Source organism: Mobula birostris, chromosome 26 (genome assembly GCF_030028105.1).
Source record: "Mobula birostris isolate sMobBir1 chromosome 26, sMobBir1.hap1, whole genome shotgun sequence".
NCBI lineage: Eukaryota > Metazoa > Chordata > Chondrichthyes > Myliobatiformes > Myliobatidae > Mobula > Mobula birostris.
The window spans coordinates 8,843,707-8,871,493 of record NC_092395.1 but is presented as its reverse complement, the minus strand read 5'-3'; the positions used below and the strand labels follow the sequence as shown (position 1 = coordinate 8,871,493).

General features: G+C 42.3%; 1 protein-coding gene across 2 annotated transcripts in view; it reads left to right on the top strand.

Moving 5' to 3' along the window:
* Positions 1-27,787, top strand: part of LOC140188034 (GRAM domain-containing protein 2A-like) — a 118,947-nt gene that overhangs the window by 68,067 nt on the left and 23,093 nt on the right. For both annotated transcript variants that reach the window (XM_072243935.1, XM_072243936.1), the window contains exons 2-4: positions 20,763-20,903; positions 21,011-21,151; positions 27,462-27,522. In XM_072243935.1, the coding sequence (XP_072100036.1) occupies positions 20,763-20,903; positions 21,011-21,151; positions 27,462-27,522 (343 nt within the window). The remainder of the gene's footprint in view (positions 1-20,762; positions 20,904-21,010; positions 21,152-27,461; positions 27,523-27,787) is intronic.

Genomic DNA, 27,787 nt, shown 5'->3' with positions numbered 1-27,787 from the left:
ATAATTTCCTATAATGTTAATGGGGTTTTGAATCCAATTAAAAGAAATAAGATTATGTCTAAATTGAAAAAAGAGAGGGCACAAATAGCTTTCCTCCAGGAAACACATATGAGCCAATCTGAACATGGAAAATTAAAAAGAATGGGCTTTAAGCATGTATTTTATTCATCATATAAATTGAGTCACAAAAGAGGGGTAGCTACTTTAATATCAAGTACTCTTAATTATGAACATATTTCAGAGACTAGAGACAAAGAAGGACGATTCGTAAAAATCACAGGAAGAATATAAGGTACAGAAATAACATTGCTGAATGTTTATGCTCCTCCAGGTTGTGAATGGTCATTTTATAGACACATTTTTGACCTAATGGTCAGTTCTCAAGGGGTAGTAATTTGTGGAGGGGATTTTAATATTAGATAAAATCCTATATTAGATTCTTCAAGAATAGTTACTCAGAATAAACCTCTGACTCGGAAAGTGAATTCATTGATGGAGGAGTTGGGAATTATAGATGTCTGGAGGGAATTACACCCTACTAGTAAAGATTATACATATTACTCTTTCCCTCATTCAGCCTATTCAAGGATAGACTATTTCTTTATCTTTAATACAGATAGACTCAGGATAAAAAACTGTAATATTGCAACAATTGATCTGCCGGATCATAGCCCAGTCTCTATGTCTCTAATCCTGGAAAGGAAAATGAGGAAAACACTATGGAGGCTAAACTCACATATACTCAATAACCCGAAAGTAATGGAGAGATTAAGGGGAGAAATCAAAGAATATCTAGACCTTAATGACACGGGAGAAACATCACCAGTGATCTTATGGGATACATTGAAAGCTGTACTGAGAGGGAAAACTATTTCCATTACCACTCACATGAAAAAAATCAATGCACAAAAATTAGCAGACCTTCAAGGAAAATTAAAACAACTTCAAGTTGTAGATAGCAACAAAAGTAATTCAAATCGAAAACAGGAAATTAGGAAATTGCAAAGTGAAATTGACGATATTTATACGTTGGAAACTCAAAGAAATTTTCTTTACCTGAGACAAAAGAATTATGAAGTAGGAGGTAAATCAGCTAGATTATTAGCATATAAATTACGAAAACAACAAGCGGACAATACAATTCATAAAATAAAGAATCCAAAGACAAGGCTTGTGGAGAGTACAATAGGGAAAATTCAAGAGAGTTTTGAAACATATTATCGAGAGCTGTACTCCCAACCCCGGGCCCCCAATGAGCCCTATATAGACAGTGTATTGAATTTTTTAGATCTACCTAAATTTACAGATTTACAAAATGAAAGTTTATTAGAACCAGTAACTGTCAAAGAACTGAACGTGGCCATCTCTAGGTTAAAGGCTGGAAAGTCCCCGGGTTCTGATGGGTTTACCTCAGAGTGGTACAAGTACCTGAAGACACAGTTAGCCCCATTACTACATAACACCTTTAATTGGATCTTGCAGAGAGGAGAAACTCCACCTTCCTGGAGAGAAGCGATTATTTCAGTTATTCCTAAAGAGGGTAAAGATAAACTAGAATGTGGCAATTATCGGCCAATTAGTGTTCTTAATTTAGATTACAAACTACTTACATCTATATTAGCGCGCAGATTGGAAAAGCTTTTACCTGGCCTAATCCACTTAGACCAGACTGGATTTATTCAACAAAGACAAACACAGGACAACATAAGGAGAACTCTGCACATATTAGAACAGGTTAATAAGAACGAGACAGAGACAATGGTAGTAGGATTGGACGCTGAGAAAGCTTTTGATTCAGTTAGTTGGGCATTCCTATACAGAGTGTTAGGAAGATTTGGCTTTCAAGAAAAGCTTATTAAAGTAATTCAGACTCTATATGACAGCCCTACAGCCCGAATTAAGATAAATGGGGACCTCTCTGACTCCTTCATCTTAGAGAGAGGCACTAGACAGAGATGCCCAATTTCTCCTCTCCTTTTTGCGCTATATATTGAACCGCTTGCCTAACTAATAAGACAGAGCGAAATCATAAAAGGTATCAAGGTGACAGGGATTGAACAGAAAGTGGCGTTATTCGCAGATGATGTTTTGGTCTATCTGAGAGAACCAGAAAAATCATTTATAGGATTGTTTACACTGTTGGATGACTTTGGGAAAATATCAGGTTATAAAATAAATGTAAAGAAAACGCAGGTTATGTCCCTAAATTATACACCATCCAAAAAATTGCAGGATACATATGATCTTAAGTGGGAAGCTAAATCATTAAAATATTTAGGAATAACCCTGCCGAAGGATCTTTCAACACTGTCACAGGTAAATTATGGGCCATTAATCTCAGAGATAAAAGCAGATATGCATAGATGGAATCTTATCCCCTTTTTAAGTTTAAATTCAAGGATAAATACTATAAAAATGAATATTCTTCCTCAGTTATTGTATCTTTTCCGTACTTTACCGGTGGAGGTGGATGATAATCAATTCAGGGAATGGGACAAATGGATTTCCCGCTTCATTTGGCAAGGAAAGAAACCTAGAATTCGATATAACACCTTACAGTTAGGGAAGGAAGGAGGAGGTATGGTTCTTCCTTGCCTGAGAAATTATTTTTATGCCTCACAGATAACCCCTCTGTTATATTGGTGTAATAGGGAATATAAGGCTAGATGGAAGGAAATAGAATTTGGATTAGTTGACAGTTTTCCTCTTCAGGCCTCAATAGCTGACAAAGGATTGATGGCCCAGTTGGAAAAATTTAAAATCGCTTGGATAAATCTTATGTTAAAAGTATGGCAGAAGGTGGTTAAGTCATGTGAAATTAATAACATGTTAAAACTCTTTAGATGGTGTGCATATGATACCGAATTCCTTCCCAACAGAGGAGATAAAAGATTTGAGCTATGGATAAAGATAGGTCTTACAATCTACCTCTCATTTATAGATAAAAGAGTATTACAAAGTTTCCAAATCCTGCAGGACAAACATGGACTAGAACATAATGACTTTTTTAGGTACCTTCAAGTATGAAACTATGTTAACCAGAGTTGTAGATATACAGACCTATCAACAGTAGAATTAGAATTTTTCAAGATTCTGAATTCGGCTTGCAGTTCAATACCTAGTAAATCAGTTTCTCGATTATATAATGCACTCTCCCATGCTAAAAATGTAAATACACTGTATATTAAAGAGAAGTGGGAGAAAGAAGCGGGGTTGGTACTTTCAGAGGAGGCTTGGGGGAAAATCTGCAGCTTTCAATGGTCCTCGACTAATTCTTTGACTTGGAGAGAACATTGTTGGAAAAACGTTATAAGGTACTTCAAGACCCCATATCAGGAAAAATATAAAGATACAAATGTGATGTGTTGGAGAAGGTGTGGCTCTAAGGAGGCAAATCATTTTCATATTTTTTGGGATTGCCCTAAATTAAGTCTATATTGGGAAGGTATTCATAGAACATTAGTTAAGGTACTTAGGTCCCAGATACCTCTGAACTTTGAGACGCTCTATTTGGGGCATGTATTGTTTCTTGAACAGAAGGAAGATATAAAGTTGCTGCAGGCCCTCTTAGCGGCAAGTAAGAAATCAATCACTAGGAAATGGCTAAATCCAATACCACCTACATTAGAAGATTGGTACGAAATTATCTTGGAAATATTTAAAATGGAAAAGTTGACTTACTCCCTGAGAACTCAAAGAAAAATTTTATCAAATCTGGAATAAATGGATTGAATATATAACCCCAATGCGAGCAGACTTTAGATGACTCTCCTAATGATTTATACTGCTCTTCTCATCAACACAGTAATATTGCTAACGTAAGCACCCCTAGTCTAAATGTTTGTTTTTTTTGTTTTCTTTTGGAAAATAGAGAATTAACACAAGTAAAGGGAAAGATTTGGGAAAGGGATAAAAAAAAATGAAAAAATTAAGTAAATAAGTACATAGGGATTGGATAATTATGTCTGTGGGCAGGAGCAAGCATGAACAAATTAGGATATAAACACCTACAATGGTTGATACATAGGCTTATATACAACACATTGGACCAGTGGAAATGGTCCAGAAGGGTTTTATGGAAACTATTATCACCATTTTTCGTAACAACTAATTCCATTACTTAGCCTAATAGGTTAGATTTACCACAGTACATAATTATCTATTTAAATGTTTATTTTCCTTTTATATCATCTCAATGTGTACTTAAGAATGTATAAATAATTGTAGTTTTATACATATAAAAAAATGGAAAAGGTTGTATGTGTGAAAAAAGTACATGATATTTGTGAAATTCTTATCCAAATAAAAATAAAATTTAAAAAAAAGATGAAATGAATTTTCTACTAGAGACGCAAAGGAGCATTAAAGGATTTGATAGGATTGAATTAAATTGACTTTATTGAGAAAGTTAACTAAAGGGATTTGTAGAATTCTGGAGCAAGGCTGTTTAAGAGCAGCATTCTGAGGTCTCTGTTGGTCAGGGTTGCCCATGGCTGTAGTGTCCTAGCTGTCTAGATACGCAAGCCTGGACAGTACAGTGTGGAGACCGAGCTGGTGCCATGTAGCAAACCCCTCCTCTCCATGCAGTTGATGAACCCAAAGAAATGGCAGAGGCTTGGCACCAGTAGTGGTGCAGACGGTGCCAACCAGCATCAAGCTCATCGTAGGACCACCATAGGGACTCCAGCTCTGGATTTCTCCCTTGGGGTTTACTCCCAAATCATTCCCCCATGAGTGGGTATAGGCACAAGGCAGCAGATGTTTGAGATCAGAGTTTTACTTCCAGATGAGGTGCTCAGCTAAGCCCCAACTGCCAGAAGTGACTCGTTTTAAGGTGCCAATTTGCCCGCCTTTGCCCCTTCTCCTCTCAATAGAAATGGTTCATCTGGGCTTAGTAGCTAAGTCACACTTGAAGGCCAGGAGCCGGACTTCTGCCTGGCCTGCTGAGTCCTCCAGCATTCTGTGTGTGTTAGCCGGACTTGTAGTCAGAGGCTGTTTGATGTGCATGTCATTTGGAGGCATTTAATAGGTAATGGGAGTTCATCCCCATTATCAACCCCCAGTAATAACAACCAATAGCAACATTGTAGCCTTGTTTTAGGAAGGATGTAGAAGATTTAGAAAGAGGTTTACCAGGATGCTGCCTGGATTAGAGAGCATGCTTTATGAAGATAGGTTGAGTGAGCTAGAGCCTTTCTCTTTGGTGCGAAAGAGCATGAGAGGTGACTTGACAAAGCTATACAAGAGGCTTAGATCATGTGGACAGAACTGCCTTTTTCCTAAGGCGGAAATAGCTAAAATGAGAAGGCAAAATTTTAAGGTGATCAGAGCTAAGTATGGGGGTGGGGGCTGGGGTTATGTCAGAGGTAGGTTTTTTTTTACACAGGGAGTGGTAAGTACATAGGATGCACTGCCAGGGGTAATGTTTGAGGTGGATACTTTAGGAACAATCTTGAAAAAAGCTACAGAAAGTTGTAAAATTGGTCAGCTCCTCCCTGGGTTCTAGACTCTAATGTCCAAGACATCTTCAAGGAGCGGTGCCTCAGAAAGGTGGCATACATTATTAAGAACCCCCCATCATCCTGGACATGCCCTCTTCCCATTGTTACCATCAGGAAGGAGGCACAGAAGCCTAAAGGCGGATTCTCTGCGATTCAGGAACAGCTTCTTCCCCTCTGCTATCCGATTCCAAAATGGACATTGAACCCATGAACTCTTCCTTGCTTTTATTATTTATGTTTTTGCACTATTTTTAATTTAACTATTTAATATATGTGTATGTATATTAAAAGCCAGAGGCTGTGTACAAGAAGGGCCAGAGTCGCCTCTACTTACTGAGGAGACTGAGGTCCTCTGGAGTATGCAGGCCTCTCCTTCACATGTTCTACCAGTCTGTGTCAACAATACAATCTTCTATGCGGTGGTGTGTTGGGCCAATGGCATCAACCTGGGTGATGCCAACAGGCTCAATAAACTGATTAGAGAGGCTGGCTCTGTTATAAGAGTCAAACTGGACACACTGGGGGCTGTGGTGGAACAAAGGACCCTTATGGAAAATCCTGGCAATTCTGGACAATGTTTCTCACCCTCTGCTTGCCACCTTGGCTGAACAGAGGAGCATTTTTAATAATAGATTAAGACAACTGTGCTGCTCCAAAGAGCGCCATATGAGGTCATTCTTACCCTCGGCCATTAGGCTCTACAGTGAGTCAACCTATAGCCAGGGATGTGGTGACCCCTCCTGTTAGACTGCTTGTGGCAACTTATTTTTTATTCTTCCTTCTCTTCTAATATTTATATCTGTGCACTTGTAATGCTACTGACACTGTAATTTCTTTTGGGATCAATAAAGTATCGATCTATATACTTTAATTGATGCAACACACATCAAAGTTGCTGGTGAACGCAGCAGGCCAGGCAGCATCTCTAGGAAGAGGTACAGTCGACGTTTCGGGCCGAGACCCTTCGTCAGGACTTTAATTGATGTACTTTATTTCTCTATATTATCATGTATTGCATTGTGCTGCTGCTGCATGGTTAGCAAGTTTCACGACAGATGCCACTGATATTAAATCTGATTCTGAACAATTGAGAGACTCTTGGGCACATGAATGAAAGAAAAATAGAGAGCTACATGGGAGGGAAGCATTAGGATAGGTTAAAAAGGTCGGCACAACATTGTGGGATGAAGGGCCACTGTGCTATGTTCTATGAGGGAGAACTCCTTTACATGTACCCAAGTGTGTGCTTCCAGAATTCTCCCCTCAATAATGATCTAAGGTGGCGCGTGAGTTAGTGATTACAAAATGTTCAGTTGTTAGACAAGGGTGTGAAGGGAGATTTTGAAAATAAGAAATAGGATGTAAGTAGCTATTGTGATCGGAGTTGTGAAACAGGTTGAGGCAGTCAGTGAAGTGTGTTCCCTTTTCAATTACCAATGTTCCTCAGTGCTTTTTGTGGATCAATACTGCCTGGGCATCAAGATCATTCACTCGGAACCAGAATTATCTTTAATGTCACTGGCACATATCGTGAAGTTTTGTTGTCTAGCAGCAGCGTTACAATGCAATACATAAAATATACTATAAACTACAATAAGAAATGTATATAAAAGTATTAAATTAATTGCAAAAAGAGAGCAAAAAAATTAGTGAGGTAGGTTCATTGTCCATTTTTAAAAATCTGATGGTGAAGCAGAAGAAGCTGTTCCCAAAACATTGAGTGTGTTTCTTCAGGCTCCTGTACTTCCACCTTGATGGTAGCAACGAGAAGAGGACATGTCCAGGGTGGTGGGGATCTTTAATGATGGATGCCACTTTTTTGAGGCATTGCCTTTTGAAGATGGCCTCTAGGTTGGAGAGGTTGGTGCTTGTCACTGAGTTTGCAAACCTGTGCAGTGGCCCCTCTGTACCGGACGGTGATGCAACCAGTTAGAATGGGTTCCCAACGTTTTATATGCCCTGGACCCCTACCATTAACTGAGGGGTACGTGGACCCCAGGTTGGGAATCCCTGAATTAGAATGTTCTCCCCTTTCTCTTGGAGTTTGGCTGATTGGTCCCATGTCTGAACCAAGGCTGTGGTGAAGTCTGGAGCCAATTGAGAAAACCCAAACTGAGCATCAGCTGGTAGATTAGTGCTGGGGAAAATACCATTTGGCAGCTCACCAGATTACTGCTTCCATCACTTTGAGATGAAACCAATTGGGCAGTAGCAAGATTTTGGAGGGAGATTGCCTGTTTTAAATGTGCCCCAAGTTGATGAAAGGAGGAGGAATGGAGTTGAGCTGTGGATTAGCCACAATCTAATAACCGGTGGGAAAGTGTCATTTGATCCTGTTCTGACATGTTCCGCCATGTTGGTCCATGGCCGCCTCTTGTGCCATGCAGAGGCCACCCTCAGAGCGGAGGAGCAACATATTAAGGTAGCCTCCAACCTGATGGCATGAATATTGATTTCTCCTTCCGGTTTTTAAAAAAGATCCCTCTCCCCTCTCCTCCTCTATTCCCCACTGTGGCCTCTTACCTCTTCTCACCTGCCTATTTACCTCCCCCGGGTCCACTCCTCCTTCCCTTTCTCATATGGTCCACTCTCCTCTTGTATTGGATTTCTTCATCTCTAGTCCTTTGCCTTTTTCACCCATCTGGCTTCACCTATCACCTTCTAACTATCCTCCTTTCCCACCTCCCCCATAGACATTTTTATTCTGGCATCTTTTTCCCCTTCCTTTCTAGTCCTGATGAAGGGTCTTGGCCTGAAGCTTTGATTGTTTATTCATTTCCACAGATGCTACCTGACCTGCTGAGTTCCTCCAGCATTGTGTGTGTGTGTGTGTTGATTTGGTCTGACTTTGGTTTCTTTTAGTAGCCTCTCTGCAATACTAGGCAAATTTCATTCGAGTGGTGATTGATCCCATTTGTTGTACATAAAGTCAATAGCCAATACTGTAATTCAATGGATGGGAAAAGATGGTGTTTTAATGTTCCAGTTGTTTAATTTGAATTTTTCCAGATAGTTCTGCTAGAAACCAGTGACCTACCAGACAAGTGTAATGGAGGAGATCCCTTACTAATCTTGTAAAGAACAATTGTTATAGGATGAGAAAATCTACAGATGCTGGAAATCTAAAGCAACACACGCAAAATGTTGGAAGAACTCAGCAGGTCAGGGAGCATCTGTGGAAAGGAACAAACCGTCACTTCTCAGGCTGAGACCTCTCAGAACAGGATCTCCTTTGATTAACACACAAAGCCCTTCACTGCTTGCCTCGTAGATTTTTTTTCCAACTATAATGAGTGCCCCTCACTGCACCCTGCACAGGGTTTTAAATCCATTCTGCCCCACCTTTTTGAATTATGAAGTTTCAATAAACAAAATGCCACCCCTTTCATAAATTTAGGAATGGCTGTACTTCTCCAATTTCATTTACTTATTGGGAGGTGCCTTTCCACAGAATTAAGCAGAGCAGACACGATGAGCCAAATGGCCTAATTCTGGTCCTATGCCTTGTAGTCTTTTTTTTTTTTGGCAGAACCTGACTAAAAAGAGCCTGAAATGTAATTTATTTAGTAGGCAGTCGAAGTCCTGATGAAGGGTCTCATCCTGAAACCTTGAACTTCTGAGTTACGAGGCCCTCTGTTGGTAATGGCTGACGGTGGATATTGTGTCCTAGCTGAATATGTGATATGCAAACCAGCGTGGTATGATATGGAGAGCAAGCTGTTGCCCATGTAGCAGGCTTCCCCTCTTCATGCAGCTTGATGACAACAAAGGAACGGCAGAGACTGGTACTGTCTGGCACCAGTGGTGATGCAGGAGTTGCCAGTCAGCGTTGAATTCAATGTAGGACTGCCTGAGGAACACCAGCTTCAGATTTTTCCTTTGGGTTTACTCCCAAAGCCTTCCCCACGAGTGGATATAGCTGCAAAGCAGCGGAGGGTTAACAACAGGGTTGTTAACCACAGCTGACGAGTCCTGTTTGCCTGATGTGACTGTTTTAAGGTGCCAGTAACCTGTCTTTGCCCATCTTCTTTCAGAAGGAACTGTTCCACCAGGCTTAGTAGCTAAACCACATGTGAAGGCCAGGAGCTGGACTTGGTTGTCAGAGGTGCATGCCATTGGGAGCATTTAATATGTAGTGGAAGTTTACCTCCATTACCACATGTAGTTGTAACAACCTTAAGGAGCCCCTGCTGAGTTCCTTCAGCATTTTTTGTGTGTGTTATTTTGTACTAATGTATTTTTCCCTTGAGGGTTATTTATTGTAAGTGACATTTCTTTTTGTTGAAGTAAATAAGAAAATGGCTGGAATGGAACACAAAATTAATTCCATGTACTAGCTTCAGAAGTTCTTGTGTATTGCCTCTCATAATTTCAGCAAGGAGTTATTTGCTGAGTATTTATTTCAAACAGAATCCTGTCAGGCCAGTTTTCAGACAGGAAGAAGAGTATAGTTCAGCTCAAACCTGATTGGGCTGACTAAAAGCTGATTGATGTTGCTTGACTTGGGACAGGAACTTGCTTAAATACTCTTCCCTGGTGGATTGGTAGAACACAACTCACTCTGCGCCGATTCAGAATCATTCTAACTGACTTGGTACCTATTGTAAAGGATAGTCTTCCTTCAGCAAGAATGCTTATGAAGTCACTTGGGAAGAGAGTTCAACTGCTGGAGCTTCTAAGGTAAAACTTGTTTACCTGAATTTTGAGATGTTTTTCATTAAAAAAAAATGTTGTGTTCTGGATGCTTCCTGTCAAAGATAGATCTAATAGAATTGTAACCCCCTTATCCTGTGATCCAAGGAAGGATTTTGTATTGTAACAAGGAAGAAAGGCTTGTTGCCTTTCATTACAATATTGTGAAGGTATGGTTCTTCTTCCTCTTAAGACCACCACTCTTCAGCTCGCCAGAGTCCTCTGCCCTGCGCCAGTCTTTCAAGTTGTCCCCAGGTGGAGCACATCTTCTAAGATCTCTTCGCTGCCAGGGATGAGGTCTTTGGAGCTTCCATTGGCACTGGATTTTTACAGGATGGGGTTGCTAGCCCCATGCCCAGAAGGTGTATGGCTACCATTTCGTAATATCTTCAAACTTTTATTTTCTGAGTATGGGCAAACTTGGAAATATTGATTTAAAAAATTGAATCTATTTGTTACCTGGGAATGGTCTGTATTAAAGTATAATAAACTGTGTTACATATTGAAAGTTTTAAAAAGTTATGCTTGGTGATTGGAAATCTGTTGATTGGCAAATAATTTTAGAAATCTGAAGTATTTATTGGGGCCTTCCAAACAACCTTGACCTTTAGATCAGGAATTTGGGTGTAGTCAGAAGTTCATTGTTGGTTCTTCTCCCACAATTCTGGTTGCACAGTTGGCCTTGCCCCCCAGGTAAATGATGGGTGGGGTGGGGGGAGAACATCAGAGATTATTGTAGGTGATCACTGATCCAAAGTCACAAGCGTGTATCTGCAGATTTGCATAGTGCTCTGCAAATGACAGGGAAATGTGTAGTGATTGCAGTTTGGCTAGTAGTTGTGTGATCACTCAAGTTGAGAATGATGTTCTCCTAAGGGGTTGTCTATTGGTGGGACTGGGGTCTACATATTCTGAGGGGCTTCCTGCCCCCTTCACCACTTACTGATCTCCACAAGGCCTAATCCAGGTGCTGGGTAGACTCCCTTAGTGGAGAATGCCTGTGCGTGACTTTGTTTAATGTGCGGAGGCTAATGAACAGTCCTTGGCAGATCGGGGTCAGGGTCTAATACCGTGGAATGCAAGATGACTGTTTGCAGTCTGGTTTCTACTTCCCTAATTTGCATTCTTTTTTCTTATTGGTGTTACTCTTCAAAATAAACTAATTCAAACTTGGTGTTCCAGCCAATACTTAAGTCTTAGTCAATACTTTATATTGTTTTCACCTTGCACTTTGCCCTGTGCTTGAGTTGGCTGTGGCGTTCCCTCATTGCAAACACTGACTATTCTCAGTGTTTCATTGAGTTGTAAGGTGAGTGACAAAGTCTAAAAGGCCATACAGTGGATTCCGGTCAATTGGGGCATTTTGAGATCAGTACATTTTGGTCCAGTGAAGCAACTGTCCCAATTAGCCAAAGGATTGTGGCAATACAGTGGATTCTGGTTAATTGGGCGGTTGGCTAATTGGGGCAGCTTCTTATTTGGGACAATTCTTAAAGAATGAAAACTAATTGAGAAAATGACCGGGATTTCTTTGTTTATTTGGGATATTATGCTGCTTAATTGGGACAGGAAGCTTTGACGAACAGTTTTTAACAAACGTCAGTCGTGTGGCCGTTAGTACATAATAACTACTATGAATTACAATAAGAAATATATGTTAAACATTAGAGCAAAAATAGTGAGATGGTGTTCATGGGCTGGTTCATTGTCAATTCATGGTAGAGGGGAAGAAGCAGTTATTAAAACGTTGAGTGTGTGTCTTCAGGCTCCTGTATCTCTTCCCTGATGGTAATAATAAGAAGGGAGCATGTCCTGAGTGATGGGGGTCCTTTTTGAAGCATCACCTTTCGAAGATGCTCTTGATGGTTGGGAGGCGAGTACCCATGATGGAGCTGGCTGATTTTACAACCCTTCGTAGCTTTTTCCATTTCTGTGCATTCGTGCCTCCATACCAGATGGTGATGCAACCAGTTAGAATACTCTCATCTGTAGAAATTTGCTGGAGCCTTTGTTGATGTACCAAACCTCAAACTCCAAATGAATTACAGCCTGCTGGCGTGTCTCCTTCATCAATGCATCAATATGTTGGGCCCAGGATAGATCTCCAGAGGTGTTGATGCCCAGGAACCTGAAACTACTCACCCTTTCCATTGCTGATGCCTTGATGAGGACTGGTATGTGTTCCCTCGAATTTATTTTCCCCTTCCTGATGTCGGCAATAAATTCCTTGGTCTTACTGACGCTGAGTGCAAGGTTGTTACTCAACTGTCTGATCTGTCTCAACCCTGTTCACCTCTCCATCTGAGATTCTGCCAACAACGGTTGTGTCATTAAGTGGTATTTGAGTTGTGCCTAGCCACACAGTCATGGGTGTAGAGAGAGTAGAGCAGCAGGGTAAGTACTTATCCCTGAGGTACGCTGGTGTTGATTGTCAGTGAGGAGAAGATGTTATTTCCAACCTACACTGACTGTTGTCTCCTGATGATTGAAGAGTATAAAATGTCATTTCCAGTACAGTGTTGAGAATGAACTAAATGTTACTCCAGATCTGATGTAGCACAAAAAAAAACTCAGTAAGATAAGAACACAATAATGATAATAATATAAAACAATAAATATAAATACATAAGATAGCTCGATTGCGTGTCCATAGAGTGATGCTCAGTACAGGAGTGGCTGACTGAATGATAAGGTAGTGGTGGTTGGGGTGTGGAGGGGTGGAGGTGTTGATCAGCCTTACTACTTGGGGAAAGTAACTGTTTTTTTGTGTCTGGTGGTCTTGGCGTGGATGCTGCTACATCACCTCCTCTTTGGGAGTGGGACAAACAGTCAATGAGCAGGGTCACGAAACACTGGAAAGCAGAGATCAAAGTAATCATGGTCACCTTGACTAAAAATAACTAGCTCCAACTTGTATAAAAAGAACATTCCAGTGATAACAATGAACTTATAGAATAGCCATACTGAAGCAATAGTACTATAATTACAGTACTGGAAAATTCACTGAACAATTAGGTGATTGTATAAGAATACAAACAGGCATAGGCAAATTGAGTGACAAGAAAAATAACAATATACCCTTGCTGTGTCTCATAATTTTATATACTTCTACCAGGGCATCACTCAGCCTCTCTCACTCAAGAGAAAACAATTGAAGTTTGTCCAACCATTGTTTGTAACCCATAGATTCGAAACCAGACATATTTCTGATAAACCTGTTCTGCAGTTTATCCCAGCCTCTGTCACTACCTTAACTCTTCCTCCTCCATCCGCCTATCACCTCATTTTCCCTTCGAGCCCCGCCACCCACCTCCCACGTTGCTTGCCACCTCTTTCCCTCACCCCTTTATGCTGACTGACTTCCCTCTGTTTTTCAGTTTAGACGAAGGGTCTTGACCTGAAATGTTGGCTGACCATTTCCCTCCACAGATGAGATTTGACCTGCTGAGGTCCCCCCCCCCCAGCATTTTTGTTGTTTGATTTTTGCATTGAGTGGCGATGTTAAATTTACACCTCTGTAGATAGCTGTTAACCGCCTGAAGCCAAAAGCAAGCCTTCAGCAAGTAAGCTGCTGCAGTTCATCTGCAAGGGGAAGGGGAAATAGTGGCAATTTAATGAAACAATTAGTAAATACAAGTGTGATTTAAAGCATCGACAATTCCTTTCTTTCAGCAGATTGTTGATTTCTTAAAGCTACGGTAGCGTAGTGGTTAGCATATTCTAGCTCGGGGCGTTGGAGTTTGCAGTTCAATTCTGACCGTCTGTAAGAAGTTTGTACGTGCTTCCCATGGGCGCATGGATTTCCTCTGGGTGCTTCAGTTTCCTCCCACATTCCAAAAACTTACCGGTTCATGGGTTAGTTGCAAATTGCCGTGATAACGCTAGGATTAAACAGGTTGGTTGCTGGGCAGCGCGGTTCGTTGGGCTGTGAAGGACTCTTCTGCGCTGAACATAAAAAAAAAAAAAAAAAAATTCTAAAAACTCTCAGCAACATGCACAAAATGCTGGAAGAACTCAGCGGATCAGGCAGCATCTGAGGCGCTCCGTTGGTCAGGGTCGACCGCGGATGCTGCGGCCCAGCTGTCTGTGTGATACACAAGCCAGGGTGGTACGATACGGAGAGCAAGCTGTTGCCCGTGCAGCAGGCACCTCCTCTCCACACAGCTGCTGAATCCTAAGGAGCAGCAGAGACCGGTACAGTTTGGCACCAGCGGTGTCGCAGGAGTTGCCAGTCAGTGTTGAACCCAGCTCCAGATTTTTTCTGCTGGGTTTACTCCTGAAGCCTTCCCCGTGAGTGGGTATAGCCACAAGGCAGCTGAGGCTTGTGATCAGAATTTTCCTTCTCCTAGATGAGCTGCCAGCCATGGCTGACAAACCCCAAATACCCAAAACATCTGCTTTTAAGACCCCAGCCTCTGCCCCTTATCTCTTCAGTAGAAACAGTTCTGTCGGGTTTAGTAGCTAAGCCACACGTGAATGCCAGGAGCTGGACCTGGTTGTCAGAGGCTGTTTGAGATGCACATCACTGCCCCCACTACCATTTAGTAGGTAGTTGGAGCTTATCCCCGTACCAAACCCCCCTTCCCCCCCCCCGCCGGCTATAACAACCATAAGGAACCCAGGCAGGTTCTACTGAAAGGAATAAACAGTTGGCATTTTGGGCTGAGACCCTTCATCATGATTAGAAAGGAAGGGAGAATATGCCTGAATAAGGTGGGGCGGGGGGAGGAAGGAGGGCAAGCTGACAAGTGATAGGTGAAACCAGGTGAGTCGGGAAGGATGGATGAAGTAAGAAGCTGGGAGGAGATGAATGGAAAAGGTAAAGGGCTGGAGGAGAAGGAATCTGATAGGAGAGGAGAGGTGATCATGGAAGAAAGGGAAGGAGGAAGTGATAAGGTGAACTAAGGTAGTTGGGATTGAGCTAGTGTTCTCTGCAAGCGTAAACTCTCAAGTGATTTGTTATCAGTAGTGGAGGATGGTGTCATTGTCTCGTGATTTACTGACCAATGCAACACAACACTGATTTGCTGGACTTAATTGCAGCTGTTTCTAACGTGATGGAACAGTAACAAGACCTTTTAAGTTTTTCCAATTTGCATTCCCTTTGCTGGAAGTGGGGAGCTGTCTGAAGCTGTAGCCAACTCAAAGACGGTGATCACATCATTCTGAATATCAGCTCCTGTATTTGAATGTTTTGAGATACTGTAAATAGTACAAATAAGTGACAAAGGATCAGAAATTGTGTGTGTGAGAAGTTGGAGGGAATGGAACTGGATTTGATGTGTTTAAGCTACTGTGGATCTGAAGGGCTCGGTCGCTTCCTACTGTGTGATGGGAAGTATCTGAGGAGCCACGTGACAGGGGACTCTTTGATCCGCAGGCTGTTCCCAGAGACCGACACGGAGGCGGGCATCCATGGTTGCTGGCAGACCATCAACTCGGCGAAAAGGCAGACCTTGGTCTGCCTGTCGGGGAGGAACGTTGCAGACTGGAGAGGAGCGCTGCGTGCTGACAGGCGTATTGGAGCTTGCTGCAGTCACCGCAAGGGCTCATTGGGGAAGGGTCACAATGAGTTCCTTCCCTACAAAGGGTCCCTCTACCAGGGAGGGAGCCCCTCGATTATTACTGTAACAGTACACCACCCCAGTACACATAAGTGGCAGCAGAGCTACTGAGGAGTCTGATGCACCATCAATAACTCCAAAAGACTGGAAGTAGAGTAAATACTGAAAGGCTTTTATTCACAGTAAAACGTGATCTCCACCATGCTGAGTACCTGCCCCTGGACTGAGGAGGAGGAGCAATGGCGCAATCATCTTTATTCAGAGATCTGTGGGAGGAGCCACAGGGGCAGTCAGCAGAGGGGCGTGTCCAGACAGGTAACCCAGTTACAACATGTACATAATACATATATATGGTTCACCACAGTGTGCAATAGAACAGTACGGAAAGCATTGACTATGAATGTAAAGAATGAAAAGGCATTGCAGTGTATTCTTGTAAATAAAGTTAATTAGGAATAAAGATAAGTAATTGGAGAGTAATACTGCACTGTCTTACTTCAGCACCAGCCTTTTATTTTAAAAAAAAAATCACCAAGCTTTTGTTATCTGTAGCACGACAAGATGAGCAAGGTGTGGTGGTGAGTGTAATGCTATCACAGTGCCAGTGACCAGGGGTTCGATTCCCGTCACTGTTGGTGAGAAGGCTGTGTACTCACCTCATGACTATGTGGGTTTCCTCCGGGTGCTCCAGCTTCCTCCCACGTTCCAAAGACGTGCGGGTTAGTGGGTTATTTGGTCACGTGGGTGTAATTGGGTCATGCGGGGTCACTGTGCTGGAAGGGCCTCTTACTGGGCCACATTACTGGCATAATTTACATATTACTATTTAACTATTTTTGTTTCTATTACTAATTATTTATAGTGCAACCAATTTCTCTTGGGATCAATAAAGTATGACTATGAATATGACTATGACATCTCTAAATAAATAAACCATCTTGCACTGAAGAAAAGGACAGTGATGCAGACGTTCTCTGTGCTACGTGGATGATTGTAACTAAGTTTAGTATGCACTGCCAGTGGGTTTGTTCCATGGGTTAAACCACAGGGGCCCGTAGGTTCTCATAGCCAGGGGAGGTAGTGAGGACAAGCTCCCACTACCTATTAAATGCTCCCAGTGGCATGCATCTCAAATAGCCTCTGACAACCAAGTCCGGCTCCTGTCCTTCATGTGTGGCTTAGCTACTAAACCCGGCAGAACCAGCGAAGGGGCAAAGGTGGATTACTGGTGCCTTAAAACCGGTCACTTCAGGCGGATGGGCTTCTCGGGCATGGCTGGCAGCTTATTGAGGAGAAGGAAAACTCTGCTCTCAAACTGCTTCTGACTTGCAGCTATACTCACACTTGGGGAAGGCTTTGGGAGTAAACCCTGAGGGTAAAAATCTGGAGCTGGAGTCCCAAAGGCAGTCCTACGTTGAGTTCAATGCTGACTGGCAAATTCTGCGAGGCTGCTGGTGTGAAACTTTATCGGTCACTGTTGTTTATCAGCTGCATGGAGACGGGGAGCCTGCTGTACGGGCGACAGCTTGCTCTCCATATCGTACTGCCCCAGCTTGTGTATCTAGACAGTGCAGCATCCATGGTTGACCCTGACCAATAGAGGGTCTCGTTTCACCATGTCACTTAGGCAGTGCAAGTCCCTTTGGAGCACTGAAGTGTACCTCGTATATGCACATTTTCAGCTCAGAATTACGCTGTTTGAGCACATTATTCCACATGCATTGAAGAATGTCTGTTTGCCGGATTATTTTGTATGTTGATTTAATGCACGTGCCTGTTTCGAAGTGCGTTATTTTGAGTAATGCAACCGAATGAATTCACCACAGTTGTAAGCTGTTTCATACTGCTGCTGACCACAGACTCACCTTTTAAGGTGTTGCGTGTCTGCCATGCGGCATCGCGGAACAGAATCCGTTTACTCAACACTCAGTATCCTGCGGGTAATACCACCTTCAGTTTCAATCCAGGCGTATTCTGTATGGAGTCTGTACGTTCACCCAGTGGAATGTGTGGGTTTCCTCCAGGTGCCCCAGTTTCCTCCCACAGTCCAAAGATGCACTGGTTAGTAGGTCACTTGGTCATAGTAAATTATTCTGTGATTAGGCTAGAGTTAAATCGGAACTTGTTGGCAGGAATGGCGTATTCCACACTGTATCTCTAAATAAAAAATGAAGGTTTCTGCACTCTAATGTGCTAGCAGTAATAAAACAATTATGGTAAAGTTAGAGTGGCTGCTGCGTAACACGTTCTGAACTTTGGTGACGAGGCTCTGTGGCTCTCTTAACACATGTAAAGTGAGACCTGGCTGAGCAGAGCAGACCATGGGACCTTCTCAGATAATGCTTGTGGTGTGCTGGGATTAGCCCCGTGGGACCTTCTCGGATAATGCTTGTGGTGTGCTGGGATTAGCCCCGTGGGACTCGGATAATGCTTGTGGTGTGCTGGGATTAGCCCCGTGGGACTCGGATAATGCTTGTGGTGTGCTGGGATTAGCCCTGTGGGACTCGGATAGTGCTTGTGGTGTGCTGGGATTAGCCCCCATGGGACTCGGATAGTGCTTGTAGTGTGCTGGGATTAGCCCCGTGGGACTCGGATAATGCTTGTGGTGTGCTGGGATTAGCCCCGTGGGACTCGGATAATGATTGTGGTGTGCTGGGATTAGCCCCGTGGGACTCGGATAATGCTTGTGTGCTGGGATTAGCCCCGTGGGACTCGGCTGGAATGTGGTTCAGATTGCAGTGATCCACTGAATACTAGTTTGGTAGGAGGAGGGAGCTCTCTGCCAAAATACTTCACGGGTTGGTTGCTGGTAGATGGTATCTTTGTTGTTGTTCTTCCAAGTTGGAGTAGGGTGACAGGAGCCTACGAACTTTCTGATAACTTCGTTGCGTTCACGCTATCCCCAGGGACGGTGTTCCTCTTGGAATACAGCATAAATGGGTGAGTGAGCAGAGGCGGTGCTGTTGGTATGAGAAGGAGGCGTGCGTGTAAGGTGCTCAGCAGGTAGAGACCCAGCAGGCTACGGGTGCTGGAGTCTGGAGTAAGACACAAAGCAATGGAGGAACTCAGTGGGTCAGCTAGTAACTAGGGAGCCCTTCATCTGGGCTCTTTCCATTGCTACTGCCCAACCCACTGAGCTCCTCCAACTCTGCTGCAGGAGGTCACTTATGCCCTGGGGGGTGATTCAATTGGGTGCGATGGGTGTGCGTTTTTAAATAAATCGACCAGCTGTTGTAGGTCAGGTATGACTATAGCCTCTGAGTATTGGCAGTAGTGTAATCACCCGAGTTGAGTATGATACTCTCCTAAGGGATTGTCTATTGGTGGGTCCCGTGCTGGCTGTTATGTGAGCTCGGGCTTTTCTCTTTGCAGTGAAGGTAGATGAGAGGTGACCTGATAGAGTGTGTACGATTATGACAGGCAAAAATAGATTGGACAGCCAGTGCCTTTTTCCCAGGGTAGCAGTGGGTAATACCAGAGGATACTTTTCTTTTAAGGAGAATGGAGGAAGTGTAAGGTGACTTTAGTGACCAACATGTTATTGCATTTGTTACATTGATAGCTAGGAGGGCCATTTTGTTGAAGTGGAAGGATACATCGGCTCCCACTTTGTCACAATGGTTCTCTCAAGTGATGCTATGTCTTAGTTTGGAGAAAATTAGAAGTCGAACCTTTGAACCTTTATTTGATTTTGAGAAAAGATGGGGCTCATTTGCTCGTTATTATCATTTGAGCTAATTGATATAATTTTTCCACAATCTAATTGTAAATTTTTTAGTAGATTTTCTTTTCTTGCTGGCAGTTTGATGTTTATTTTTAGAAGCTTTTTGTATGATGCATGACTCTGGGGTTGTACACCTAATGGGGTTTTTTTCTCACTTTCCTGCTTAGTAGTTTCTTTTGTTATCACAAAATTTTTTTTGCAGTCTTTAAGATAATGTCTTTTTTGAGACATTGTAAGTGTTGTTACTTCAATGTACTCATGTTATTTTTTCTGTATAATATAACAATAAAAAGACTTGAAAAGAAAGGTGACTTTAGGACAGATGCCAGGTAGGTAATTTTGAGAGTGGTAAGGGCCTGGAGCACAAGGCCAGAAGTGGTGATAGATGTAGCTGCATTAGAGGCATTTAAGAGAATCTTAGCTAGGCATGTGGATGGAAGAAAAATGGAGAGTTTGGGCTATGTCAGAGGAAGGGTGAGGTTGATCTTGCAGTGAGCTAAAAGGCCAGGACAACAATGTGGGCCGAAGGGCCTGTATTCTTTATTTTATGAAACATCAATCCACAGTTACTACCTGACTTGCTGATTTCTTCCAGCACTGTCTCTAATCTTACCTTCCATCCGTTATAAAGTGCAGAAAATGTGCACTTAAACAGTCTCTTTCAGAGTTTTGGACAACTGTGATTTTACAGCCTGTTATAAACTTTTACGACATTCGTATTGCTGGGAAAAAGTTGTTTCGTTATTGTGTCCGGAATGTATTACAACAAAGGTCGATTCATTCACCATGAACCATTTAAAATTATATATACTATTTGTGCTTGAATAATGGTGCAGTTTCCTTCAGTATTAGAGGAATATCTAACAGCTTGGTGGGTGTATTCAAGTCTCAAGGACTGAATAGTTCAAGACGGAAGTTCACAATTTAAGGTCATCTAGGATTGGGCAACTAAATGCTGGCTCGGCCTGGAATGCTTACCTTCCATGAACGAATTTTAAACTTAAGCAGCCAGCATTTATTCTCAGTGGCTTTTGCCTCTTGATTTACTTTAAGCAATAAATCAGAAAGGCAGCTTGTCGGGGCAGAGCCAGACTTAAAATTAAATTATTCCAAATTAGTAAATATTATTCTTCAGTTAATGAAGCACCATTAGTTTTCTCGTTTCCACTCGGAACCTGCTTTTTGAAACCAGCCACAAATTGCAGTAAGGTTAGTAATTCTGTAGTATCGGCCTACATTTATTGATCTATTCTGAAGGTCTTTATTCTTATTTTGGGCTAGCTGTCCCAGTGAGATTGGGTTGATGGCTGAAAAACCTAAAAAGAACAGAAAGAAGTCGCAAACGCTGACACCTGCCTCCAGCTTGGAAAATGACTCCACGATGCTTGAGGCCCAACAAAAAGATAAATTACACCAACTGAGGTATGTTTTATGAACTTCTATAAGAAAAGCATAAGGTTAGTAATTTTGTGGTGTCGGCCTACATTTGTTGATCTATTCTGAAGGTCTTTATTCTTATTTTGGGCTAGCTGTCCCAGTGAGATTGGGCTGATGGCTGAAAAACCTAAAAAGAACAGAAAGAAGTCACAAACGCTGACACCTGCCTCCAGCTTGGAAAATGACCCCATGACGCTTGAGGCCCAACAAAAAGATAAATTACACCAACTGAGGTATGTTTTATGAACTTCTATAAGAAAAGTAGAACTAATAATTTGTATTTAAGATTGTAATGTTCTGATTTGAGGACCTTTTTGGACGAACTTCATTATTTCTATTCACTTTATGGACAGACAATCAATCTATGTGTATAAGCCGTCTTATGTATTTATCTTTATTGTGTTTCATTGTTTATTGTTATTATTTTATTTTTATTTTATTGAGATACAGCACGGAATAGGACCTTTCAGCCTTTTGAGCCACCCAGCAGCACCCTATTTAACCCTAGTCTAACTACAGGACTATTTTCAATGACCTGTTAACCTCCAAACCAGTGGTAGAAAACTGGAGCACCCAGAGGAAACCCACGCGGCCACAGGGAGACCATACGAACTCCTTACAGGCAGCGGGTGGGAATTGAACCCGGGTCACTGGTACTGTAAAGCATTGTGCTCACAACTATGCTACCATACCACCCGATATTGTGCTGTTTATCTTATTGTGTTTTTTTTGTGCTGCATTGGATCTAGAGTAACAATTATTTTGTTCTCCTTTACACTTGAGGGTACAGGAAATAATATTGTTTGGGTGTTTTGGGGGTTAGCACATACAGCAAATAAGTTCAGCAACTAACTTCAGCCACCAGTCTTCTGATCTGAATATGGACCGTAGATTAAATTTAAAATGCAGCTCTGAACAGTGGGTTCCTAAGAGCCATGAATTACCATTAACTGAAAGACCAGACAATGCTGATTTAAAATTAATTTGTGTGTTTGTAGTGTGGGTGCGGAGGGAAATGTGAAGGTTCTGTGTAGTTCAAAGGAAGCCTTGTGGATGTATTGTAAATATGGAATTGTCATTTTGATCTTGAGCACATAAAATATGTAGTGTTGGGTCAAGCAGGGCTCTTCTTCCAAAAGGGTCTCAATATGATGCCTGCTGTGTATCATCTTGTCAAATAAAGAGACTACTTCATATCTACCTGCTGCGTCTCTCCAGTGACTTTGTTTGCATGCCAGTAACATTAAACAATCTTGAATCCTTCTGCAATAAAAATGGAGTAGAAATTGATTCATGAACTGGCTTGTGCATCCCAATAAATTCTACCAGCTAGTTGTAAAAGTAATACTACAAATATATTACAGTAATGATCAATGGAGCTAACACAGTTGAACAATTCATGATTTTGAATATACTGACTAAATGAGCTGTGGTTTAGTTTCTTTCAAAACAAAACTAGGGAAATCTATTTGAAAAGGAAATCTTTACAGGGATGTGGGGAAAGAGTATCAGAGTGATTGACCAGCAACAGAATAAAGTTCATTATCACTGATGTAAGTCATGAAGTTTGTTGTTTTGCAGTAGCAGTACTGTACAATACATTTAAAAAAAAATACTATAAGTTGCAATAGAAAATTATATTTTACAAAAGTTAGTGCAAAATGTGAGGTAGTGTTCATGGGTTCATTGTCCATTCAGAAAGCTGATGGTGAAGGGGAAGAAGCTGTTCCTAAATATTGAGTGAGTGTCCTGTATATCCTCCCTGATGATAGTAATGAGAGGAGGGCATGTCCTGGATTTTGGTCGTCCGTCATCGACGTCGATGAGGACCTTGACACCATTATGATGGTGTCGAGACTAGCGTGTGATTTGGATTTAAGTGAGAGAGAGTTGCGCAGCGTCAGCCTCACTCTCTCTTCCCAATTCCCATCTGGATCCAGTGGCAAGATAGAGTCTAGACGGCTGGAGATGGGACTAGGTGCAGTGGATGACCAGGACGTCTTCTGTGTCTTGTCCTGCTCTACATGTTCCACGACGCTTGCAGAGACCGCCTTCTTGACCGTTGGACCTTCCGTTGGTCTCATCTGCTCAATCCGCCGGAGTCTGTCTTCACATACTGGGATAGACAACTCGCTATCTCACCGAGGGTTTGAGACCCGTCGGCTACCCTCACCTGATTTAGCCGGCTTGTGGAAGCCGTTGCCCAGAGTGTGGCCGCTGTCACATGCAAACAGCTACAGGGAGCCACAGGTGAGAGCTGAGTGCCAGGTGGGGACCAAAGGTGGACTAACTGCCTTGAAAAGGACGTGACATGTTCCCCCACCAGAGGTGCTACCCCTCCCTGACACCCCATACACCCCAATGTCCTGGATAATCCTTAGTGATGGATGGTGCCTTACTGAGGCATTGACTATTGAAGATATCCTCGGTGTCCATGATGGAACTGGCTGAGTTTGCGATCTTCTGCAGCTTCTTCTGATCCTGTGCACTGGTGTCTCCATACCATGTGGTGGTGCAACCAGTCACGGTGCTCTGCGCAGTACATCTGTAGAAACTTGCTTTGAGTCTTTGGTAACATAAAACAACTCGTTCGTTCCAGGTATTAGTCTTGTAAGGAAAAGTTGGATATCCCAGTCTTCCTTCCATTAGAGCTTAGAAGAGAGCAAGGAGATTTGATTGAGTCATAAGATCCTAAAGGGTGTTAATGGGGCTGATGTGGGAAACAGATTCACCCTCTGGGAGTCGAGGGAACACACACCAGTTTTCTCTCTCAGGGATTGACAGTGGAAAGGGTGAGCAGTTTCAAGTTCCCGAGTGTCAACATCTCTGAAGATCTTTTCTGGGCCCAACATATTGATGCAGTTATAAAGGAGGCACAACAGTGGCTATAGTTCATCGCGAGCCTGAGATTTGGTACGTCACAAGTTTCTACAGGTGTAACATGGGGAGTGTTCTAATTGGTTTCATCACTGTCTGGTATGAAGGGGCCGGTGCACAGGATTGGAAAAGGTGCAGAAAGTTGCAAGCTCACCTAGCTCCATGTACACTGGTCTTCCTATCGAGGACATCTTCAAAAGGCGATGCCTCTAAATGGGACATCCATCATGAGGGACGCTCATCACCCAGGACATTCCTTCTTTTCACTGCTACCATCAACGAGGAGGTGCAGGAGCCTGAAGACATAAACTCAACGTTTTAGGAACAGCTTCTTCCCCTCTGTCATCAGGTTTCTGAACAGGCATTGAACCCATGACTACCTCACTGTTTTCTTTGCTCTCTTTTTCCACTACTTATCTAATATAAAAAGTTAATATATTTATTGTAGTTTATAGATTTTTAATTATGTATTGCATTGTACTGCTGCTGTAAAACAACATATTTCACAGCATATCTCAGTGATAGTAAACCTGATTCTGAGAACAAGGTGGGATGCAATCTTTCTCAAGTGTTTAGAATGCCCTTCCTCGAAGGGTAGTGGAAGCAAAGTCTTTGAATGTTACGGGTAACACGGTACCACAGCAGTTAGTGTGACACTTTGAATGTTACGGGTAACACGGTACCACAGCAGTTAGTGTGACACTTTGAATGTTACGGGTAACACGGTACCACAGCAGTTAGTGTGACACTTTGAATGTTACGGGTAACACGGTACCACAGCAGTTAGTGTGACACTTTGAATGTTACGGGTAACACGGTACCACAGCAGTTAGTGTGACACTTTGAATGTTACGGGTAACACGGTACCACAGCAGTTAGTGTGACACTTTGAATGTTACGGGTAACACGGTACCACAGCAGTTAGTGTGACACTTTGAATGTTACGGGTAACACGGTACCACAGCAGTTAGTGTGAGACTTTGTGGCACCAGTAATTGGAAGTTTGGGGTTCAGTTCTCATCACTGTTTGTGAGGAATTTGTACGTTCTCCCTGTGTCCATGTGGGTTTACTCCGGGGCGTCACACTCCAAAAGACATATGGGTTACGGTTAGTAAGTTGTAGGCATGCTGTGTTGGCGCCAGAAGCGTAGTGATGCATATGGACTGTTCTCAGCACCTCTTTGGGCTGCGTTGGCTGTTGACACAAGCAATACATATCACTGTATGGTTCGATGTGCGTGACCAATTTCTTTAAGGTGGGGTTGATTGCTTCTTGATAAGCGAGGAGCTCAAAAGTTAACCAGAAAGATGGGAGTGGAGTCAAATCAGCCATGAGCTTTATAATGGTGGAACAGGCTGGAAGGGAGTAAGTTTGTATCTGCTTTTTAAAAAAAATAGTGGTCGACTGATAAGAGCATAACTGGCTAATAAAGGACTGAATTGAAACAGTAAATGCCGGAAATACTCATCAAGTCAGGCAGTGTCTGTGAGAAAAGCAGTTACTGTTTCAGGACAATGGACTTTCATCAGATTATCTATGTGTTGCATTCTCCAACATAAGAGATCAGACACCTGTTGCCCTTTCAATTATTTTGTTCTGCTTATCACTTTTGTACAGGAAATGACAATAAACAACCGTGAATAGCATAGTTGCCCACGTTCTGACCTGTTATATTGATATTTTCTCCCAATCTACACTGTCAGGTCAGACAGTGTCTATTGCAGATTTGGCCCAAGTATCTGTTAGAATGCTCTGATTCCATGGTTCGATATGCATGAAAGGGTTAGAAAAGAACGCTTTAGAAACTTGCCTCAGTCCAAATACATCTGAACAAAATGTTATTTCCACAACATAATTTGATTACAAAATTTGTTTGGTGACAAAGCATAACAAATTCTGTACAATAATGTTAATGTTGAGATGCAAAGATTTGGTTCTTAATCTTGTCAATTCTTGCTTAAAGACAAAATCAATTTTATAAGAAATTATAAAAGTATGGTTTGGCCACTCAGCCACATAAGCCTGCCCCTCAATTTGATGTGATCAATTGCACTCTATGCCTCATCTCTTCTTAACAGCCAGTTTCCCAAGTTTTCTGATCTTTCAAAAAGTTACCATTTTTTTCTCTCTAAATGCCCTCAAAGATTTAGTCTTTCTGACCCCCTAGGATAGGGAATTCCAGAGATTAGCCACCCTCTGTGAGAAATTCCAAAACATTTTGGTTTAAAATGATCACCCTCTCTAATCTTATAACTATGTTTCATGAGTGGGAGCAGTCCAACCCTGCCACACTTCCTGTATTTATTACATGTTTCATCCAGATCACCCTTCACTTCTTACAAATCAAAGACTACGTCTAGGACAACTCTCCGCAGGATTTGGCCTAGCAAATGTGTTTGTTTTTTTTTTTGGACAGCCTCTAGTGCCAGGATAATTTCTCTGGAAAAAAAAGGACCAAAATTGTGCACAGCGCTCTTGATATGGCCCTTTCTTGTGTTATGTACAATAATACGAAAACTTCTCCATTTCTAAAGTCTCTCTTACAATAAATGCCAACACTCCCAACTTCTGCATTTCTAAACTCTTAACTGTCTTACAATAAAGGCCACCATACCATCCTGGCCACTTGCTGCATAAGTCTGCCACCTTTTGTTTTCACCTGTGAATCTGCTGGGGCCATTTATCGTGTCCGGTGCACCCAATACAGCCTCCTCTACATTGGTAACACCCGTCATAAGTTGGTGGACAGCTTTGTCGAGTACCTGCACTCCATCCGCCAAAAGGGGAACTTCCTGGTGGCCCAACATTTTAATTCCAATCAACACACAAAAGTTGCTGGACTAACTGAAAGAAGAGATAGACAAAGGGTCTCGGCCTGAAACATCGACTGTACCTCTTCCTAGAGATGCTGCCTGGCCTGCTGCATTCACCAGCAACTTTTTTGTGTGTTGCTTGAAATTCCAGCATCTGCAGATTTCCTCGTGTTTGCGACTTTAATTTCAATTCCCATTTCCGTTCTGACATGACAGTCTGTGGCCTCCTCTTGTGTCATGTTGAGGCCACCATTGGTGAAGGAACAACACCTTCTATTCTGTTGGGGTAGCCTCCAACCTGATTGCATAAATGTCAATTTCTCCTTGCGTTAAAAATATTTTCTTAACCCCTCCCCTCTTATTCTATTGCCCACTCTGGCCTTTTACCTCTTCTCACCTGCCTATCATTTCCCCTGGGTCATCTCCTCCTTCCCTTTCTCCTATAGTCCACTCTCCTCTCTATCAAAATCCTTCTTCTCCAGCCCTTTATCTTTTCTACCCACCTGGCTTCACCTATCACCTTCTAGCTCTCCTCCTTCCCTCTTCACCTTCTTTATTCTGGTGTCTTCCCCCTTCCTTTCCGGTCCTGAAGAAAGGTCTTGACCTGAAATATTGACTGGTTATTCCTTTCTGTAGATGCTGCCTGACCTGCTGTGTTCATTCAGCATTTTGTGTATGTTCCATAATACAGAATAACTAGATCCCTCTGTACAGTGCTCCTCCCGAGGTTGGCTGGGCACATCCAAAGATTTTAGATGAATGTGCGCGAATGCCATGCATTATCCTTATTTGGAGTTTAACCAAGCCATACAAGACTGGTTGCTAATACAGTGTACTTGTTGCCTTATTCAGGGTATCGACCATTGACATTTCTGATGTAAAAAATGAAGAGGAGTCAAACCTTGGACGAAAGGTAACCTCCTCTACTTCTGTAAGGAATTAATTCATATTAAACCACTTTACAAACTGCAATTTATTAAACAAATTATCAATGAAGTACTACCCAAGTTACAATTACATTAGTGTTGTCAAATACCCAGAATAATAAAAGGTGCCTTTCATTATTTATAGACAAAAATTGCTAAATGAGTTTTCCAGTCTAAATCACCTTGTTTGAACAATGAAACTAAATAAGTCAGGATCTTAGTGGCAAATGGCAGAGTTTTCTGGTTGTATTA